Source organism: Chiloscyllium punctatum, chromosome 17, assembly GCF_047496795.1.
Source record: "Chiloscyllium punctatum isolate Juve2018m chromosome 17, sChiPun1.3, whole genome shotgun sequence".
Taxonomy (NCBI): Eukaryota; Metazoa; Chordata; class Chondrichthyes; order Orectolobiformes; family Hemiscylliidae; genus Chiloscyllium; species Chiloscyllium punctatum.
In genome coordinates this window covers 48,507,951-48,531,024 of record NC_092755.1, presented here as the reverse complement: position 1 = coordinate 48,531,024, position 23,074 = coordinate 48,507,951, and the positions used below count along the sequence as shown (strand labels likewise).

The 23,074-nt window shown below is 51.9% G+C and overlaps 1 protein-coding gene across 1 annotated transcript; it reads left to right on the top strand.

The window, feature by feature from the left end:
- Window positions 1-315: 315 nt before the first annotated feature.
- On the top strand, window positions 316-10,199 carry LOC140487812 (14-3-3 protein gamma-1-like). Its single transcript, XM_072587094.1, has 2 exons — window positions 316-576; window positions 8,542-10,199. Exons 1-2 carry the CDS (start codon window positions 490-492, stop codon window positions 9,196-9,198), a joined length of 744 nt encoding a protein of 247 aa, XP_072443195.1. The 5' UTR covers window positions 316-489; the 3' UTR covers window positions 9,199-10,199.
- Window positions 10,200-23,074: the final 12,875 nt, after the last annotated feature.

Sequence of the window (23,074 nt, the reverse complement as noted above, 5' to 3'; positions counted from 1 at the left end):
GGCGTGGGACGGCTGCCATGGCAACCGCACTGGTCGGTTGGAGGTGGGGGGGGGGGGGGGGGGAAGGAAGGAACTCCGCCCCCTCAGTGAGGCCGCACCTGCGCTGACGGCCCCGCCCCGCCGGGGAACCAGTGCGCCTGCGCGCTCCGGCGGCGGCCCCGCCCTCCCGGAAGGGGGTGGAAAAAATCCGCAGGTTTCTAAAATTAGAAGCTGACGTCACCGTTAAATAGCCGGGGTCCGGGCGTGGCCGCAGTGCGCATGCTCGACTGCGGCAACGCGGGGCATTGTGGGTAAGGAAGGGGGGGGTGGGAGGGGCTGCGGCGCCACACACGGACACACAGAGACAGAGACAGTTGGCGGCGGCGGGAACACACCGTCTCCACACGGCAGCAGCGGCAAGAGGCATCCTTCACCCCCTATTCTCCCCCTTCCCCTCCCCCCCCCCCTCACCCCACCCCAGGATCGGCTTGAGCGTGTGTACGCGCGGAGATGGTGGACCGAGAGCAGCTGGTGCAGCGGGCCAGGCTGGCCGAGCAAGCCGAGCGCTACGATGACATGGCGGCGGCCATGAAGGCGGTGAGTGTGCACACACACCCCCCCACACCACCCCCCACACCCCCCACACCCCCCACACCTCCCACACCTCCCCCCACACCTCCCCCCACACCCCCCCCCACACCCCCCCCCACACCCCCCCCACACCCCCCCCCACACCCCCCCCCCACACCCCCCCACACCACCCCCCACACCACCCCCCACACCACCCCCCACACCACCCCCCCACACCCCCCCCACACCCCCCCCACACCCCCCCACACCACCCCCCCACACCACCCCCCACACCACCCCCCCACACCACCCCCCACACCCCACCCCCCCACACCACCCCCCACACCACCCCCCACACCACCCCCCACACCACCCCCCACACCACCCCCCACACCACCCCCCACACCACCCCCCACACCACCCCCCCACCACCCCCCCCACACCACCCCCCACACCACCCCCCACACCCCCCCCCACACCACCCCCCACACCCCCCCCCACACCCCCCCCCACCCCCCCCCCCCCCACACCCCCCCCACACCCCCCCCACACCACCACCACCCCCCACACCACCCCCACACCACCACCCCCCACACCACCACCACCCCCCACACCACCCCCACACCACCACCCCCCACCCCCCCACACCACCCCCCCACCACCCCCCCCCACACCACCCCCCACACCACCCCCCACACCACCCCCCCACACCACCCCCCCACACCACCCCCCACACCACCCCCCACACCACCCCCCACACCCACCCCCCACACCACCCCCCACACCACCCCCCACACCACCCCCCACACCACCCCCCACACCACCCCCCACACCACCCCCCACACCACCCCCCACACCACCCCCCACACCACCCCCCCCACACCACCCCCCACACCCACCCCCCACACCACCCCCCACACCCCCCCCCACACCCCCCCCCACACCCCCCCCCACACCCCCCCCCACACCCCCCCCCACACCCCCCCCCCACACCCCCCCCCACACCCCCCCCACACCCCCCCCACACCACCCCCCACACCACCCCCCACACCACCCCCCACACCACCCCCCCCACCCCCCCCCACCCCCCCCCACACCCCCCCCACACCACCACCACCCCCCACACCACCCCCCTCCACACCACCACCACCCCCCACCACCACCACCACCCCCCACACCACCCCCCCCCACACCCCCCCCCACACCACCACCACCCCCCACACCACCACCACCCCCCCCACCACCCCCCCCACCTACCCCCCCCCACCACCCCCCCCACCACCCCCCCCACCACACCACCACACCACACACCACACCACCACACCACCACACCACACCACCACACCACACCACCACACCACACCACCACCCCCCCCCCACACCACACCACCCCCCCCCCCCCCACACCCCCCCCCCCACACCCCCCCCCCACACCCCCCCCCCACACCCCCCCCCCACACCCCCCCCCACACCCCCCCCCACACCCCCCCCCACACCCCCCCCCCCCACCCCCCCCCACACCCCCCCCACACCCCCCCCCACACCCCCCCCCACACCCCCCCCCACACCCCCCCCCCACACCACCCCCCCCCCCACCCCCCCCCCCCACACCCCCCCCCACACCCCCCCCCACACCCCCCCCCACACCCCCCCCCCACACCACCACCCCCCACACCTCCACCCCCCCCCACCCCCCCCCCCCCACCCCCCCCCCCACACCCCCCCCCACACCCCCCCCCCACACCCCCCCCCACACCCCCCCCCACACCCCCCCCCACACCCCCCCCCACACCCCCCCCCACACCCCCCCCCACACCCCCCCCCACACCCCCCCCCACACCCCCCCCCACACCCCCCCCCACACCCCCCCCCACACCACCACCAACCCCAAACCCCCTCCCACACCACCCCCCACACCCCCCCCAACCCACCACCACCCCCCACACCCCCCCCAACGCCACCACCACCCCCCACACCGCCACCACCCCCCCACACCCCCCCCCACACCACCACCCCCCCCCCACACCCCCCCCACACCACCACCACCCCCCACACCCCCCCCCACACCACCACCACCCCCCACACCCCCCCACACCACCACCACCCCCCACACCTCCCCCCCACCACCCCCCACACCCCCCACACCTCCCCCCCCACACCACCACACCTCCCCCCCCCCCACACCACCACACCTCCCCCCCCCCACCACCCCCCACACCTCTCCCCCCACACCACCACACCTCCCCCCCCCCCCACACCACCACACCTCCCCCCCCCACACCACCCTCCCACATCCCCCCCCCACACCACCCCCCCAACCCCCCCTCACCACCAACCACCCCCACACCCCCCACACCTCCCCCCCCACCACCACCACCCCCCCAACCCCCCCTCACCGCCACCCCCACCCCCCCCACACCACCAACCACCCCCACACCACCACCACCCCCCACACCCCCCCACACCACCACCACCACCACCACCCCCCACACCTCCCCACCCCAACACCCCCCCCACACCTCCCCCCCCCACACCCCCCACACCTCCCCCCCCACACCACCCCTTTACCTCCCACCCTTCTCTCCCCCCCTTTACCTCCCACCCTTCTCTCCCCCCCTTTACCTCCCACCCTTCTCTCCCCCCCTTTACCTCCCACCCTTCTCTCCCCCCCCTTTACCTCCCACCCTTCTCTCCCCCCCCTTTACCTCCCACCCTTCTCTCCCCCCCTTTACCTCCCACCCTTCTCTCCCCCCCTCCCCTTTACCTCCCACCCTTCTCTCCCCCCCCCCCCCCCCCCTTTACCTCCCTCCCCTTTACCTCCCTCCTATCCTTCTCTCCTCTCCCCTCCCCCCAAATACCAGCTCCTGCGCTCAGCTGGGGGAGCTGACAGCTGGTTCAGGGGTGTACGCATTCTGTCTGTGTGCCTGCCTCACATTGTCTCCAGCAGCTTCTCCTTGCAGCCCACCTTTCATTCTCTCCCCTTCCCTTCCGCATGTATATTCTTAACCATTCTCCATGTGGGGTTGCACGTGCGGGTGCCACAGACCCGACTTCCTGTCACGCTAACCCAGGGGTGGTGGTGGTGGTGGTGGGTGGATGGGGAGCAACTTAATTGGGTGTGGTCTGCATTAGTGCCGCTTTACATTGCGGGGCTCCCCTCCCCCCGAGGAGGTGTATATTTCCTCAAACTGAACCAAAAATCATTATCTGGTGCGTGGACACCCCTGCCATGGATTTAGCTAAATAATTTTATTCAAGTCGGTTTATTTTGTTGGGTGGCAAAAGATGGAGAAAGCATTGTATTTGCTGATTATGTGATGGTGAGATGTGTAAGGTGATGGAGGTCAGTTTTTCAGAAAGGTGGCACTCTGAAAGAGCCAGTGCGTGATGGTCGAGGATAAACTGGTGCATGCAGTAGAGGTAACTCAGGCAGTGTTAAGGTCTGGGTATTGTTGGCTCCTGATTTCTGATAACCATTTCCCAGTTGTCTTTTTTTTTTAGTGCAGTTTATTAGATTTGATGCAAAACAGTTGAAATGCCTTGAAATGCTGGCTTTTATCTTTGAGTGGACTGGTTTGTTCGCTTCATTGCACCATTCCTTAGTGAGGAAGAAATTAAATATAACTGAGGGAAGTGAGTTGATGGGTGTGCATGAATGGTACAATAATCAGCTCTAGCCTGGGAAGTGTTGAGGGATTACTTATGGATTTTGTTTTGCGGTGGACACTTTGTGGCTTGATGGAAGGCTTTTCCAGCTGTGGACTGTCGGAATTCCGGCAATGGATGGGGCTAGGAATCCTTTGGGTGAAGGTGAACGTGGAGGCTGTGACTGCTTTGAAACTCTGGGGACAATGAAAGAATCTTGGGAGTACAGTTAGTGGAACCCAGTGTGTATAAGGACACTTGCGCCATGTATCTATTTTCATCTTGCCTTCTCAGTGTCTGAATATGTTAAGTTTGCGTGAGCTTTAAAGGGAGAATTGTCAGTGGGGCCCCTGCTGTGGGTGAAAGGCTCCGTCATTCTGGGTGGTTTTTCACTGTAGGAATGTGGACGAGCTGGCAGATCAGGATAGATGGTATTATGGGATGCAGGAGAGCAACAGCTGTCAGCGCAAGGTTCCACTGGGACTGCATGTTCGCAGGAAATCATGCAGCAGATGTAGCTAGGTCATGTTTATTTGAACATTGCATCAGAGTAGCTGCAATGAAGCATTTCATGCCTTCGAGGAATTGGAGTGGGCCTGAGAAAATGATCAAAATGGTTTCTCCTCCAGGTCTGCTCAGGAGAGATGTTTTTCCAAAAAAAAAATGCCATTTCCAGTAAGCTGCATCTGGCTTTTATCAGTTTGGATTCTTTTGTAATAAGAATTGCTTAAAATGGGTCACGGGTGTTGCTGGCTGGTCCCCAGTATATCTTGCCCAGAGGGCAGTTAGAAGTCAGCAGTGTTACTGCAGGTCTGGAGTGACATGCAGCCAGATAGGCAGGGAGGGCAGGCTTCTTTCCCTAAAAGGCTTTCGTGAACCAGATGGGGTTTTATGACCACCGATGATTGCCTTTTGTCTAGTTTTTTTTATTCAAGTTTTCTTACTGAATTTTAATTAACTTTAAATGAATTTTAATTATCTGCCATGGTCGGATCTGGGGGCAGGTCTGTGGCAGGTTAGCTGGGTGCTTTGGTTGCTATTCTGGTGACATAGCTACTTTGCTACCACAATTTTCCCTTCAAGCGTTGAATTGACAATCGGGATGACCTTACCCACTTGCTCCATAAGGACATGCATCTCTGGCTTGGGCAGGTTGGGAATGAGCCATGTTGGTTGTTTGCCTCACCTATTGTGGTGCTGCACTGACCTATGTAGGTCCTCACTACCCTAATTACTATGTGTCTGTTCTAAATAGTGGGTTTATTGTTTGTACCATTTGAGGCTGGCTGCATGTGGTCTGACAGTGTCTTCATTACAAATATGATTGCATCTGGGCAGTAAACAGTATCTTGGGCTGATGAACAGTTGTGGTCGTGGCTTTGGTTTCAGTAAGTGGGGTGTGAATGATGCAGCCAGCTAATTGTTGGGATAGTTCACTTGGCAATCCCACCCCGCCCCAAAGAAGTGAAGGAATGGCTTTGCAAGGACAATTTTGGCATTTGTTTAAGATAAAAAGCAATGGAGGCAGATTTGGTATTCCCTTTCAAAAGGGATGTAATAAATATTTGAAAAGATAAGCATGTGACTCGAGCTATTGCAGAGGTGTGCAAAGACTGAAAGGTTGCAGTTTGATGCTAATTGCTGTGACCCCAGGCAAGGTTCTTGCTTTAAATCCACAGTCAGTGCTGTGGGCCATCTGTGTTTTTCTGTAGAGGGGACAGGGGGAATAATCAGGTCAGTTACAGTGGGCCAGCTTTCCACCCTGTGGCTGAGGGAGCAGTATTGACAGCATTACAGCTGAAACACCTGCTCACCAGCCACGATGAGCTCAAGAGACAGAGCCTGGAAATAGTGATGTCCCTCGTGTATTTTTCTGTTGCATTGGTGGGGCTGTCGGCTCAGCACTACTTTGCCCGGCAGCTCGTGGGAAGAGCAGGCCAACTGCTGTTTGTCTATCTTCCAGCCATCTGGGTGTTGAATTTCCTTGGCAGTTTGCGCAGTAGTCATATATGTCTCATTAGCTAACATCTCCAGTGCTGATGAACATTAAAAGGACATGGCTCAAGGTACAGTGTGTCGCAGTTACTAATAATAAATCCCCCTTTTCTCCCTCCCCACCCCTTTTGAGGGCTGCAAGGATGTTCCAGCTATTTGTACTGATGTTAGACTTTGCCTTAGACCCATTTAGGTATTTGATCACCACTAGTTCAGCCCATCACCTTTGCTTTTGTATGATGTGGGTGTAGGGGTAGGCTATTTGACCCTTGAGTCTGTTCTGCCATTCAGTGAGGTCATGGCTCATCTGATAGTCTTCAATTCCACTGTCTTGTCCTTTCACCATAACCCTTGATTCCCTAATGGATTAATACTCCCCCCCTGTCGCAGCCTGGAATATATTTGATGACCCAATCTCAACAGCGCTCTAAGTATTGCGCCAAATTCACTATGCCCTGAGAATGTTGCCTCTGGCTGCTGAGATGATTTGACAACTGTCCTGATTCCTTCGCAATCTCTCCCCACCACCACCACCACCACCCAAACAATCGCTTTCTGATATTTGTGCTTCCCTTTCTACACTCAGCAGAGCCCCCTCCCCATCCTTTCCACCATACCCCAGCTACCATTCTATCCCCAATTCTCAGGTGTGCTAGCTGTTGCCTCCCATAACAATGTTTGATGCCATTGAGTTAGTAATGTCTACACTCTGCTTGATATGCTTGTTTCTCTCCTGGGATCCTACACTACTTGTGTAGATGGACTGGATTGGTTTCCCTCACACCTTGGTTGCATCCCAGACTGTCATAGGGAGAGTTACTCCATTGTCTGAGACATTGGTGCAGCTGGTACGAGGAAGTCTTCTGTGTGTGTGTGTTACACACCTTGTGTGAAAGCTTTTAATGAATTCCTTTGAAAGTTCAACTAGATTGTTTCCTTGGAACTGATGCTGAACTTTCAACTTGCTCCTACTTAATTTCAAACTCTGTTTGTTTGCATTGTTTTGCACTGATGTTTAGGGATAGCCTGAGTATAATACCCCAACTCCTATATTGAACCTCTTTTCCCCAAACCGCACTGCCATTTGTCTTCTGTTATATAGTTACCCAGTGCAGTAATAGGGTGTACACAGAATGAGCATGTACCGAATCATTCAATCCCTACTATGCGTAATCAGGCCGTTCGGCCCACACCAACCCTCTGAAGAGCATCCAGAATCCCTGATGAAGGGCTTATGCTCAAAACATTGGCTGTCCTGCTCCTCGGATACCACCTGACTGGCTGTGCGTTTCCAGCGTCAGAGTATTCCTTCTTGTCCAGTTAGCTGGCTCATGTTTACCAGTGATCATAGGTCCTATTGATCTTGTCTCCAACTGGAAGATTCAAGGTAGTGCTATTGTGGAGAATTCTCAGCATTGTGGTATAACTACAGTGCAATGAGGCAGGGAGAAACTGCACTCTCTCCATGCATTAGAGTGTTGGGAGGTGGTTCGACCCTTTATTCTCTTTTCCCCACCTCCCTTGCCATGGAATGGTGAAAATGTGTTCAACAATGTTCCTGCTCAGCAGTTAATTCCCACATGGTTGCTGAATTGTGACTAGTGTAAAAGTGGCTCATGAAAATTTGAATTCATTTTATGTGGCATCAAGAAACAACTGACAGTTGGTCAGGTAGCATGTTCTTCTAACAAAGATGGTCCTTCTATAATGTGAGGTTTTGTTTGGTAACCAATGAGTAACTGTAGTGTGTCATAGTTCTAACAAGTTAATCCCAAAGATGGGGTTTCTTTGTAAAGGGTGAGAGCTTGTTTGGAGATAATGAGTCAGATGTCACAGGATTGTCATGTACAGTTCATTTACCATGGCCACTATTGTTTCTCTCACCAGGCAGTTATGGAAGAGCCAAGTTTTTTTATTAAAAAAAGCTCGTCTATGGGGGGGAAAGTGCCGTATAGAGAAAGGTATGCAGATAACATGAGGCCCAATACTTCCTGCCAGTGTTTAATCACTTTAACTGTCCTGGCCCCCTCCTGGCATTTCTGAAACTGGGATCTGCCTGGGTCAGCTTTATCAAAGGGTTACGGTAAAGCACAGAGAACGTCTGCCTCCTTTAGACTGGATTCCCTCCAGACTCTAAATAAAACTGATCCCTGTTGTACAATTTAACTTGCGAAGCACCTAGTTTGCATTAGGGGATTTTGTGACACTGTGCAGTGTGTTCTATCACATTGTTATACCACAATGCCGTTGTCCATGTGCTATTCCCACAGACAGATGACATTGTGGCGGCTAACTGCTCTCACTTGTGTCCCTAATGTGAATTTTATTCACTGTTGGTTTTGCTGTTTGTAGGTAACTGAGCTGAATGAGGCCCTGTCCAATGAAGACCGGAACCTTCTCTCTGTGGCCTATAAGAATGTGGTAGGAGCCCGGAGATCATCCTGGCGAGTGATCAGTAGTATTGAGCAGAAGACCTGTGCTGACGGCAATGAGAAGAAGTTGGAGATGGTGCGTGCCTACCGTGAGAAGGTGGAGAAGGAGCTGGACACTGTGTGCAAAGATGTGCTGGAGCTTCTCGACAAGTACCTCATAAAGAACTGCACCGAGACCCAGTTGGAGAGCAAGGTCTTTTACTTGAAAATGAAGGGCGACTACTACCGTTACCTGGCCGAGGTAGCCACCGGTGAAAAGAAGGCCAGTGTGGTGGAGAAGTCTGAGGCCTCCTACAAGGAGGCCTTCGATGTCAGCAAGGTTCAGATGCAGCCTACCCACCCTATCCGCCTCGGTCTGGCCCTCAACTTTTCAGTCTTCTACTATGAGATCCAGAATGCCCCAGAGCAGGCTTGTCATCTGGCCAAGGCAGCCTTTGATGACGCCATCGCCGAACTGGACACTTTAAACGAGGACTCCTACAAGGACTCGACTCTCATCATGCAGTTACTACGAGACAACCTCACCCTCTGGACGAGTGATCAGCAGGATGACGAGGCAGGAGAAGGCAACAATTGAGTCTGTGCAGTCACTGCCGCCACCCCACCCCCCACTCATCCCCACCCCACCCCCCACTCATCCCCTCTCCCCTCTTTCCCCGCCTCACCTAAATAAGCCCACACGCACACGTGCTATATACCCCAGTGCTGTTATCTACTGTACACACAGCTCCTCTAAAGCCGCTGTATGCCCGTCAGAGAAGGACAGATCAACTCGATGCATCTTCATTGGCTGCATCAGTATTTAAGCCCCTTTGCTGTAGTCACACTTCAAAATCATGCAAAAAAAAAAATTAATTCTTTGAGCCATTTTGTTGCCAGTGGATCACTTTCAGATCAATTTGCTTTGGTCCCTTTTTAATGTTTGAGCAGTTTTTAAAGTGAGCAATTGCCTCTTCACTCCATCCCCCCCCACCCTTGAACGAAATGAGAAAGCATTTGGTGTTTTAAGCACCCTGAACCAAGATTAGAATAAGCAAAGGTTATGACCTTTTCTCTTGACCAGTTGCTCCTGTGCATGTGGAGCCTACAGTATCCCTATTTAGTCATGGAAGCTTGGTACTCAAACAACTAAAACAAATCAGTGGATCAGGAATTGACTGTATTGTGGAGTTTACATATAGCCTGCTCATTATAGCCAATGGAACCTTAATCATGAAGCAAATTGCGATAAAGCTGGGAGACTGGTTGTTTTGTGTTGCAGAATATTTTTATTTTGGCTGTTTAATTTATATGGAGCTCGATAATGTACACAGATCTTGGGTAATGCATTGCATCTGCTGAAATGTTTTGATACTTTTTGTTCTAAGAGCCACATTTTTGGTCAGATGTCTGTCTGAACCTCAATGGTTATGTTTTCTTTGTAAAAACATCCGCTTTACCAATCAGTTCAAGTTGATTGAGCTCACAAAACAGCATTTAAGAGAAAAAGCAAAATTGAAAACCCTTGGAATGCCAAACCTTAAATCATTGTTGGGTTGAATGGATGACAATAAATGCTACTTCAGGTGTATCATCAAATTGGCCCTCTTTCTTGTCTGCGTGTTGGTTATCATCGCATTTGATCTTGGAAAACGTTGAACACCAAGTCACCTCATAGTTACACGTAGGTTCACCCTTCTGGAGAGTGAAAGCAGGTCTGTTTGGCACAGGCTTTGTGTGCATGTGTTTCTTGTTCCTATACTATAGCATCTGGCCTTCCCCCACCTTTTACGGAAGAGAAAGCATTAACTCTGTGACGCATACCCGCATTCTTACCCCTGCCCCCTCAAACACAATCGATACACTTCTTTATTCATATTAAGACATTGTTTCCTTTTATTAAGGAGTGGCACCAGCTGTAGGAGATCTCCATATTACCATGATAACCCACTAAATCCTGCTGTATCTGCCCAAACATAAATTTGATGTGGAGTTACTGGGGTTGGACAAAATGCAAAGTCACATGACACCAGGTTCTGGTCCAACAGCTTTATTTAAAATCAAAGGCTGTCTGACCCCTGCTCATTTGTCAGGTAAAGGGGTGTAAATTGTCAGTGATTTTATTGCCATTCCCCCAACCTCCTACCAAATGTGATTTTTGCAGTGGTACTGCCTCCTCCTCACCAAACTTAGCGTTGTCCTCTTATTGTTGCTTGTGTTTGCTAGATTCCAAGCTTTGGTTAGCTTGAGGTGAAGACTGATGGTTGTGGGCCTACAGGTGACTCCAGACCCGCACCAATGTGGGTGGTTCCTATCACCAATTGCCCAGATAGTTGCTGAGCAATTAATGGTGGTGTTTGTCAGTGACCCCCTCATCCATGATGCAAGTTACTGTTTGATTCAGGACTTGGCACCATAAACATCATTCTAATCCCAATGAAGTGGGAAAATGCTGAACAGAAGGCCAGGTGCCTTTCTGGTCTAGCTATTCACAAATCCCACTCCTCCCACCCATCGAGAATATTTCTAGTTTTGGTTTGGAAGATACTGTTTATTGAATCTACTGTTTCAGTTCATCAAGACTCTTCAAATAATTTTCTCCTTCCCTTTGTTCCTGACCTCCATTTGCCTTCTGGTTGCCAAACACTCAATATGTAAAGCAGCTTCACAGTACATAGCAGCATTACATTGCCAGGGTGCACAGGCACTTTCTCAATGGCTGTACTATGCAGCATCTGTGGAATACTGAGCCAACTATACTGAGTAGTACCAGCATCTTCTGTTTCTCTTGCTGTTTCCTGGCAGCTGCTGGTTTTTCTGCAGTCTCTCTTTAGATTAGAGTACTTAGTGTGGAAACAGGCTCTTCGGCCCAACAAGTCCACACCGACCCTCCAAAGAGCAACTCACCCAAACCAATTCCCCTGCATTTACACCTTCACCTAACACTACAGGCAATTTAGCACGGCTAATTCACCTAACCTGCACATTTTTGGACTGTGGGAGGAAACCAGAGCACCCAGAGGAAACCCATGCAGACACGGGGAGAATGTGCAAACATCACACAGTCAGTCGCCTGAGGCGGGAATTGAACCTGGGTCTCCGGCACTGTGAGGCAGCCGTGCTAACCACTGTGCCACCCACTTCCTGCTGAAGTCAACGTTAAGGACCCATTCACAGGAGTAAGCCAGTTCTCCCAGTGACTTGCCCAACTCTCATCCCTTAACCAGCCCCACTAACACTGATAACCTGGTCATGTCTCTTCCAAGGCAGCCTCAAATTTTGGTTGATTCGAATCCTGCCCTCATCCCACGTGGAACTGAACAATATTAACAGGAGCAGAGACTGCACCATGAGCACTAAGTGACCACACTTTGAAAGTATTACTAAAGTGTTCCAGTCTTGGGTGTGGGGCTTGAAGCTGCTCGTGCCAAGTGTCCCCATTTGGCCACTGTTGGGAACAGGGAAATAGGATCTCAAATGTAGCATGAAAATCGGTATTTTCTGTTTGTGTTCCTTCCGTCCACAACAGCTAACCTGTGTGGATATTGGGAATCGAATATCTTTTGTTCCCCTGACAGCATTTTTTCACCTTTTTTTTAATGTGTATTTTTGTTCCTCCTGCAGCTCCTGTTTCCTGGGGTAGTGCACTAATTTAATGCTGAATTTCTGGTTTTTGTCACGTGAGCTGGCTTTTCCAGGAATCTGGTTGAGTGACTTTAGATGCCGTTGGCTTCAAATTGGTGGTCTCTGATCAACCTGCAGAGTGATTGATGTTGTACATCTCTGGAGCAGGTGGGAATTGAACCTGGGGCCACGAGCCCTACCAGTCTGGGCTGCATACAACCAGTGTTCAAGCATAAATGTTGACCCCTCCAACCACTTCTTTTTACATCTGCCTATACAGAATACAAGGGAGTGGTCCACTGTTTGGCAATGCAGGGGGAGTAATTACATGCTGTTTATCTCTCTCTCCAAACTCAAATCCACAGCAAATATTGTAGTGATTCACTTGAGGTGTGCACCGACTTTGATTTGGGGACCCAGTGTGTGTCTGTTTGCTTGTGTTTGTGCTCCTGTAGCAATCCGGATCACCACGGTCCCGAAAGAGGCCACTCGGCCCATCACTTCCCACCCGTCCTCGTAACTGGCATGGGGATGTTAGCACAACTAATCTACCTCGCCTGCACGTCCCTAGGCACTGAGCAATTTAGCATAGCCAATCCACCAAAACCTGCACACCTGTGGGTGTTGTGACGAAACCAGCGGACTTGGAGAAAACCCATACGGGCATAGGGCGAAGGTGCAACTCCACCGACAGTCATCCGAGGGTGGAATCGAACCTGGGTCCCTGACGCTGTGAGGCAGCTGTGCTAACCGCTGAGCTCCCTTTGTTACTGAGAATAATATGAGGAAAGTTTGATCAGATGCCTAAGTTAATACTCTCTGCCTTTCTACTGCGTGGGTTTAAAGGGTTCATGTGAATTGGGTTTTGTCAGGATTGCAGGAGAAGGCTGATCCGACATTGAATTGTGAAATCTGGACAACCACTCCCTGTTTTTCAAGATGTGTATTCCCATCCAACGTTACAATAGTGATTGTGCTCTTGAGACCCACCAAAATGAAATGGGGATTCCTGTGCCATTAATGTCTGTAAAAACCATTTTGACAGACATGAATTAAAAGCATTCGGTGATGTGTCGTTCCAAGTCTTTTTAGGTGCCATTCTTAACCTGAGCACTGGTTTGTTCAAGATTTTGATGCCTGACCTTAAACCAGCCAATTTGCTGCAAATTACAAAAAAAACATTTGCTGCTTAATGATCCCATTTTCAAAGATTAAGAAAGTTGAATAATTTTTATGAGGGGGTGGCTTTTCACGAAGTCATTTGTCACCTGTCATTTGAAAATTATGCATTTTCAAGATTCCCAGTCTCAACAAAACGCTTCAATGTTTTCCTGAATTGCAGGATGCGTTCAGACGGGGCTGAGGCCCAGGGTGTCTGGTTACTTTGATGCTATGGCTTCTTCACGTTTATGTTGGCAGTGCGTTTGCTTCTGCTGAAAGATTTCGTAGCGTCGCGCAAAACTTCAGGGGGGGGGGAAGCAAGTATCCCTGCGACTTCCCGATGGTTTATTGCGCTCGAATAGCGGCGCAATACAGCAGGGGCTGGCAATCTGAAAAATAAAAGCAGAAAATGCAGGAAATACTCCAGGCTAGGCCTCTCCTGCTGAGATTGAAGCAGTGGAACGCAATTGGATTTGAGCAGATTTAGCCAAGTAGTAAGGCATGGAAATGTGTGAGAAGAAATGGAAACGTCTGATGGGTAATTTCAAAACGACTCCAGTCCAATCAAAAGAGAGAGATACTGGTTTTGGAGGCTGTCGAAAGAAAGTTCATTCGGGTGATGCGAGAGGAGTTGAAGGCCTGCTGAATGAGGAGACTGAGTAAACTGGGCTTGTACTCACTGGAGCATAAAGGATTGAGAGGGGACCTTATTGATTCTTGAAGCACTTGACAAAGTACATGCAGAAAGGTTGTTTTCCCGTATGGGAGAGTTAGGACCAGAGGGCATCATCACAGAATCAAGGGCCACACCGTTAGGGAATTAGAACTAGAATGAGGGATAGGTTTATTGTCACATACTCAAGTACAGGGATACATAAGTACAGCGACTAGTGTACCATCTTAGCGACAAAGATATCTAGGTGTAAATTTTAAAAAACAAGCAAGTTCAGGACGACTGATGAAGGGCTTTTGCCTGAAACGTCGATTTTACTGCTCCTTGGATGCTGCCTGAACTGCTGTGCTCTTCCAGCACCACTAATCCAGAATTCAAGTTCAGGACTACAGTCCTTCTAAAGCAGGGAGTTGACACAGAGCTGAGGAAAATATCTTCTTCCAGAGGGTTGGGCATTGGAATTTTTACCATAGTGGGTTGTTCAGGCTGAGTCATGAAGCGCATTAGGCCAAAGTGAGGACTGCAAATGCTGGAGATTAGAGTCGAGAGTGTGGTGCTGGCGAAGGGATGGCAGGTCAGGCAGCATCCCAGGATCAGGAAAATCAACGTTTCGGGCATCAGGAATCCTCATGAAGGGCTTTTGTCCAAAATGTCGATTCTCCTGCTCCTCGGATGCTGCCTGACCTGCTGCGCTTTTCCAGCACCACGCTCTTGACTTAAGTACATTCACGAATGAGAAAGATTTCTAATCCATAAGAGAATCAAGGGTTATGGGGACAAGGCAGGATAGTGGAGTTGAGGATTGTTGGACCAGCCATGACTTCATTGACTGGTTGAGCTGTCTCGATGGGCTGAATGGCCTACATTGGCTCCCATGTTTTATGGGGTTTTTTTTGGGTTGATACGCCAGGAGAGACTGACTGGCAGAAAGAATGTTGCGGGGGTTGGGGAGAAAGGAAACGGAGATAATGAGATTAATACAGCAGTGGAGGTTCTGTTCCAGAGAGCTGCAAGTGTTTTCACTACAACAGTAACAAATGGAAAACTTAGCAAAGACGACCTGAATCTAAAATAAGCAGAAGGAAAGCAGGACATCTCTCAGGTGATGGAAGGTCATCGACCTGAAACCTTTAGTCTGATTATTCTCTCGCTGCCTGACCTGTTGAGTTTTTCCAGCTTCTTTTGCTCTTATCCCAGACATCTGGGTTGCCATGCATGGATAGGGCGTCCCCATCCCCAGCATTATCCTTCCATTATTCTTCAGCCATGCTTAGTACCCAAGAGAAAGTGGTGGCAGTGATTTTGTTGGTCTGAGCTTAGTCTCAGTAAGAAGAGTTCTGGTCTCTGAGTCAAACAGCTGTGTGTTTGAGTCCCACCCCAAATTCTTGAGGATAAAATTCCAGGCTGATCCTCCACTGATGGAGACGATCCCTTGAAAATGAGAAATTGAACTGACATTCTATCTGCCCTCGTGAGTAGATTGAAGCGATCTCACACCATTATTTTTGAAGAACAGCCAGAGAGTCATTCCTAGTGTCACCGACAGTATTTTATCATTCGATTGACATCATTTTTAAAACAAGACAAATGATTTGCCCATTCTCACCTTGCTGTGTGTGGAAGCGAGTTTCCAGTGTACAGATTGGCTGCCGCACTTCTGACAAGTTAACTGAGAATTCAAGAGCTCTTCATTAGGTAAGTTGCACAATGCAGAGAGGTGATATTGTAGTTAGAACGTGTTTTATGCTGTTCATCCTGTTCCAACATGACCTTGACGCTGAAGTTAACTCAGGCTATTTTGCACCAACATCGATATCTTGAAACACCATGACTATTAAAATTTCGGAAGTGTTAATTGACCATGATGTTTGGAGGAAGCACTCACTCCTTGAACTATGAATACAGCTGATCTCTGACACAGCATTCCCTCAGTTACAGCCTAGGATGTACGTTGCCTTCCTCAAGCTGAGTCTCTGAGCCCAGGCCTCTCAACATAGATAAAAGCGTTCAGCCAATCTGATTGCTGGCAAATGTCTACCATGTCTTAGGTTTACACATGGTGTGATGTTCTTGGTGGAGACACAGTAAGACATAATTAGTCAGCAATTGATGCGGACAGCAGCTTGGAGGAAAGCGTGGAAAGAGAGAGATGTCAGGGAATAGATTATTTTTGCTCTTTGTGCTACAATCAGGAAAGCACTTCTGCTGCTCTTGAATGGACGCTTTAGAAATTACAGTTTCCAACCATGGGTGATGTATCTGCATCCAATCACTCTTGTCCAATACTCTTGCACAATTCAGCACAATCTTGAAGCCAAGGCCCGTTGTCACGGAGAGAGCCACGACAACCTCCTCCAGATCTACAAGTTTCCAAGATTACTGCACACCTCCAGTCTGGTGTGTTGCACATTTTCTGATTTCCTTTGTCTGATAATTGCCTTAGACTTGAAGCTCCATCATTCTCTCTGTCTCTCCTTTACAATGCTCTCAAACCATTCCTCTTTATCCAAGCCATTGATTGCCCCGATCCTAATTCATAGAATCCCTGCAGTGTTGAAACAGGCCATTCGGCCCAACAAGTCTGGCCCACCGAAGAGTATCAGACCCAGACTCGTTCCCCTACATTTACCCCTGACTCATGCACCTAACCTACACATCCCTGAACCACTATGGGCAATTCGGCATGGCCAATTCATCCTAACCTACACATCTTTGGACTGTGGGAGGAAACCGGAGCACCCGGAGGAAACCCACACAGACACGGGGAGAACGTGCAAACTCCACACAAACACTGAAGCATGAGGATCTGGTACAGAAAATCGAACGGTGCTGGTCTGAGGTAACGGACAAGCTTTGACATGACTGCTTGGAGTTGGTGGACTGGTCCATATAGAACTCAACGGCCAACCTACTACCGTCAAAGACTTCATCGGTAAGTATGTGGACGATTGCGTGTCAAAAAGGTTAATCTGAGAGTTCCCCAACTAGAACCCATGGATGAATAAGGAATTCCCACTCCCTACTAAAGTCCAAATTTGAGGTGTTGAAGTTGGGTGGCCCTGACAGATACAGGAAATTTATATACGATCTTTGTAAAGCTATCAGGGTCAATAAGAGACAATACCAGAGTAAACAAGAGTCCCAAACTAAATACACAAACATCCATTGACTATTGGTAGGCGTACATTACCTCCAATAACACACAGCCCCATGACATTCAATGGTTTTATCATCAGTGAATCTCCACCTATCAACATCTTTGGGATTACCATTGACCAGGTATTCACCTGGACTCACCACAGACACACAGTGGCTACAAGAGCATGTCAGAGGTGAGGAATACGGCGAGGTAAAAACAATGACTGCAGATGCTGGAAACCAGATTCTGGATTAGTGGTGCTGGAAAGAACAGCAGTTCAGGCAGCATTCAAGGAGCTTCGAAATCGACGTTTCGGGCAAAGGCCCTTCATCAGGAATAAAGGCAGTGAGCCTGAAGCGTGGAGAGATAAGCTAGAGGAGGGTGGGGGTGGGGAGAGAGTAGCATAGAGTACAATGGGTGAGTGGGGGAGGAGATGAAGGTGATAGGTCAAGGAGGAGAGGGTGGAGTGGATAAGTGGAAAAGAAGATAGGCAGGTCGGACAAGTCCGGACAAGTAAAGGAGACAGTTACTGGGCTGGAAGTTTAGAACTAGGGTGAGGTGGGGGAAGGGGAAATGAGGAAGCTGTTGAAGTCCACATTGATGCCCTGGGGTTGAAGTGTTCCGAGGCGGAAGATGAGACGTTCTTCCTCCAGGCGTCTGGTGGTGAGGGAGCGGCGGTGAAGGAGGCCCAGGACCTCCATGTCCTCGGCAGAGTGGGAGGGGGAGTTGAAATGTTGGGCCACGGGGCGGTGTGGTTGATTGGTGCGGGTGTCCCGGAGATGTTCCCTAAAGCGCTCTGCTAGGAGGCGCCCAGTCTCCCCAATGTAGAGGAGACCACATTGGGAGCAACGGATACAATAAATATTGGTGGATGTGCAGGTGAAACTTTGATGGATGTGGAAGGCTCCTTTAGGGCCTTGGATAGAGGTGAGGGAGGAGGTGTGGGCACAGGTTTTACAGTTCCTGCGGTGGCAGGGGAAAGTGCCAGAATGGTAGGGTGGGTCGTAGGGGGGTGTGGACCTGACCAGGTAGTCACGGAGGGAACGGTCTTTGCGGAAGGCGGAAAGGGGTGGGGAGGGAAATATATCCCTGGTAGTGGGGTCTGTTTGGAGGTGGCAGAAATGTTGGCGGATGATTTGGTTTATGCGAAGGTTGGTAGGGTGGAAGGTGAGCACCAGGGGCATTCTGTCCTTGTTACGGTTGGAGGGGTGGGGTCTGAGGGCGGAGGTGCGGGATGTGGACGAGATGCGTTGGAGGGCATCTTTAACCACGTGGGAAGGGAAATTGCGGTCTCTAAAGAAGGAGGCCATCTAGTGTGTTCTGTGGTGGAACTGGTCCTCCTGGGAGCAGATCCGGCGGAGGCGGAGGAATTGGGAATACGGGATGGCATTTTTGCAAGAGGTAGGGTGGGAAGAGGTGTAATCCAGGTAGCTGTGTGAGTCGGTGGGTTTATAAAAAATGTCAGTGTCAAGTCAGTTGTCATTAATGGAGATGGAGAGGTCCAGGAAGGGGAGGGAGGTGTCAGAGATGGTCCAGGTAAATTTAAGGTCAGGGTGGAATGTGTTGGTGAAGTTGATGAATTGCTCAACCTCCTCGCGGGAGCACGAGGTGGCGCCAATGCAGTCATCAATGTACCGGAGGAAGAGGTGGGGAGTGGTGCCGGTGTAATTACGGAAGATCAATTGCTCTACGTAGCCAACAAAGAGACAGGCATAGCTGGGGCCCATACGTGTGCCCATGGCTACCCCTTTGGTCTGGAGGAAGTGGGAGGATTCAAAAGAGAAATTGTTAAGGGTGAGGAACAGTTCGGCCAAACGAATGAGAGTGTCGGTGGAAGGGTACTGTTGGGGACGTCTGGAGAGGAAGAAACGGAGGGCTTGGAGGCCCTGGTCATGGCGGATGGAGGTGTAGAGGGATTGGATATCCATGGTGAAGATGAGGCGTTGGGAGCCGGGGAAACTGAAGTCTTGGAGGAGGTGGAGGGCGTGGGTGGTGTCTCGAATGTATGTGGGGAGTTCCTGGACTAGGGGGGATAGGACAGTGTCGAGGTAGGTAGAGATGAGTTCAGTGGGGCAGGAGCATGCTGAGACAATGGGTCAGCCAGGGTGGTCAGGCTTGTGGATCTTGGGAAGGAGGTAGAACCGGGCAGTGCGGGGTTCCCGGACTATGAGGTTGGAAGCTGTGGGTGGGAGGTCTCCTGAGGTGATGAGGTTCTGTATGGTCTGGGAGATGATGGTTTGGTGATGGGGGGGGGTGGGGTCATGGTCAAGGGGGTAGTAGGAAGAGGTGTCCTCGAGTTTACGTTTGGCTTCAGCGGTGTAGAGGTCAGTGCGCCAGACTACCACTGCGCCCCCTTTATCCGCTGGCTTGATGGTGAGGTTGGGATTGGAGCAGAGGGATTGGAGGGCTGCGCGTTGTGAGGGTGAGAGGTTGGAGTGGGGGAGGGGGGGTAGACAGGTTGAGGCAGTTAATGTCCCAGCAGCAGTTGGAAATGAAGAGGTCGAGGGCAGGTAATAGGCCAGCGCGGGGTGTCCAGGTGGATGCAGTGTGTTTGAGGTGGGCGAAGGGGTCCACGGAAGGTGGGAGGGAGTCCTGATTGTGAAAGTAAGCTCGGAGGCGGAGGCGACGGAAGAATTGTTCGACGTCACGGCGTGTATTAAATTCATTGATGCGTGGACGGAGGGGGATGAAGGTGAGTCCTTTGCTGAGGACTGATCGTTCGTCCTCAGTGCGGGGGAGGTCTGGGGGGATGGTGAAAACTCGGCAGGGCCGGGAGCTGGGAGCTGGGAGCTGGTGTGGGTGTAGAGCTGGGAGTGGGGGCGGAACCTGTAACTGGAGTGGGTGTGATGGTGAGGGGAATGGGGGTGGAGTCATGAGCAGGGGTAGTGTTCCCCTCAGGGTTCTGGGGGGTGGGGATAGTGACTGTGGGGTGGGGGGGCGTGTCAGCAGAATGCAGGTGAGTGGTGGGGGTGGAAGTGGTGACCACGGCAGTAGGGGTGGCGGGAGTCACTGAGCATGTGGCATCAGCGATGATGTGAAGGGCAGAAGTGATGTCAGGTGTGATGCATGAGGAATTATAAGGGGTGGAAGTGGTTATGGGAGTGGCCATGATGGGGGCGGAAGTGACATCATCAATCAGCATGGGGGTGGCAGCTGCATCAGCCGCATGGCTAATGGTGGAATAGATTCTGAGGCCAGGGGAATCTTCTGGAATACTGCAGTGAGTAACTCCCCTCCTGACTCCTCAAAGCCTGGTCCACCATCTCCAAGGCACAAGTCACGAGTGTGGTGCAATACTCCCCACTTGCTGAGCTGGGGGCTGCTCCAACAACACTCAAGAGATTTCACACCATCCAGGACAAACCAGCTCCTTGATCGACACCACATCCTCAAGCATCCACTCCCTCCACCACCGATGCTCAGTAGCAGCAGTGTGTACTGTCACCAAGATGCATTTCAGACATTCACCAAAGATCCTCAGACAGCACCTTCCAAACCCACCACCACTTTCACCGAGAAGGACAAGGGCCTGTTCCCCTCCGAGCCACTCACCATCCTGACTTGGAAATATATCACAGTCCCTTCACTGTCCTGGAATTCCTTCCCTGAGGGCATTGTGGGTCAACCCACAGCAGGTTGACTGCAGCGGTTCCAGAAAAGCTACTTGGATGCTGTCGGAACTGCTGTGCTCTTCCAGCACCACTAATCCAGGTTCCAGAAAGCAGCTCACCCCCACCTTCTCAAGGGGCAACTAGGGACGGGTAATAAAGTGGTGGCTCAACCAGTGACACCCAGGTCACACAAAGAAATAAGAAATAAAAAATAAATTGAAAGCGTGGATCGGCATGCTGCCCACTCTGAGCAGTTGACTGGGTGTGTTGTTCGAGCCTATGCGCCAGTCGTTGGGATGAACGGCTGAGATTCCTGATTCAAGACTGGCGCAGGAACCGTTTGTGCGTGCTGCATGGCAATGCCAACAGTAATCCACCCAATCAGCACCCTTCCCACATGCTGGAGAAATTAGTGTGTTTTATTTGAAGTCTCCGTGTTGTGTCCTGGTCCCTGAGAGTACAAGGTGAGGAATCCTGACTCAGCGTTTCCTGTTAGCAATGTTTGAATTCTCTATTTCCACACAGAAATCTGTGCTGGCTCTCAAAAATGAGGAGGCAAAAGGAGTTGCGATATCACCAGGTAATATCCAATCCGCCTGCCAGGAGCCTACTCTCAGTAGTTTTCTCTTAATCGATACATTCTTTTCCTCCTGCTACCTGGGAGGGAAGGTTTAAATCCACAGTGTTTACACTCCCTGACTTATGGCTCGGAAAAGGACCTTGTCCCCAAACTTTCTCCCTACTGTTCCCCTCTCACTTATTCAGGACATTCTGGTGTTAAGCTATGCTGCGGGTTTATAAACTCAAGAAATTAGCTCAGCTTGTGCAGCAGAAAATCCTCTTGCAGCTGAAGGTACAAAAGTCTGACAACCGCATAGCCTGAGGTATGCTGGTGAAGGTTGTAGACAGCTGCGGAAGGATTACAGAGTGATTCACTACAGAGTGAGCACAGAGTGACTCACTACCCTGCTCGAACTGCTAGCAACGTGTACAGCTCCAGTGACGAGCTCTCACTGCCGCCTACCCAACCCCATTACCATGGCAACAGGGTTAATGTTGACAGTTACAACCAGCTGACTATTATATCCAGTCCCGACAGGCATACGACAGAACAGGGGTGGGAACATATTGTCAGACCCTGTGGTCCCCAGCCTCTCTCTCTCTGGGACTGGACAGTGAAGGGGATTATATACTGGCCTCTCTCTCTCTGGGACTGGACAGTGATGGGGATTATACACTGACCTCTCTCTCTCTGGGACTGGACAGTGAAGGGGATTATACACTGGCCTCTCTCTCTCTCTGGGACTGGACAGTGATGGGGATTATACACTGACCTCTCTCACTCTGGGACTGGACAGTGAAGGGGATTATACACTGGCCTCTCTCTCTCTGGGACTGGACAGTGATGGGGATTATACACTGACCTCTCTCTCTCTGGGACTGGACAGTGATGGGGATTATACACTGACCTCTCTCTCTCTGGGACTGGACAGTGATGGGGATTATACACTGACCTCTCTCTCTCTGGGACTGGACAGTGGTGGGGATTATACACTGACCTCTCTCACTCTGGGACTGGACAGTGGTGGGGATTATACACTGACCTCTCTCACTCTGGAACTGGACAGTGATGGGGATTATACACTGACCTCTCTCACTCTGGGACTGGACAGTGATGGGGATTATACACTGACCTCTCTCTCTGGGACTGGACAGTGATGGGGATTATACACTGACCTCTCTCTCTCTCTGGGACTGGACAGTGGTGGGGATTATACACTGACCTCTCTCTCTCTGGGAGTGGGCAGTGGTGGGGATTATACACTGACCTCTCTCTCTCTCTGGGACTGGACAGTGCTGGGGATTATACACTGACCACTCTCTCTCTCTGGGACTGGACAGTGATGGGGTTTATACACTGACCTCTCTCTCTCTCTGGGACTGGACAGTGATGGGGATTATACACTGACCTCTCTCTCTCTGGGACTGGACAGTGGTGGGGATTATACACTGACCTCTCTCTCTCTGGGTCTGGACAGTGATGGGGATTATACACTGACCTCTCTCTCTCTGGGACTGGACAGTGGTGGGGATTATACACTGACCTCTCTCTCTCTGGGTCTGGACAGTGATGGGGATTATACACTGACCTCTCTCTCCCTCTGGGACTGGACAGTGAAGGGGATTATACACTGACCTCTCTCTCTCTGGGACTGGACAGTGATGGGGATTATACACTGACCTCTCTCTCTCTGGGACTGGACAG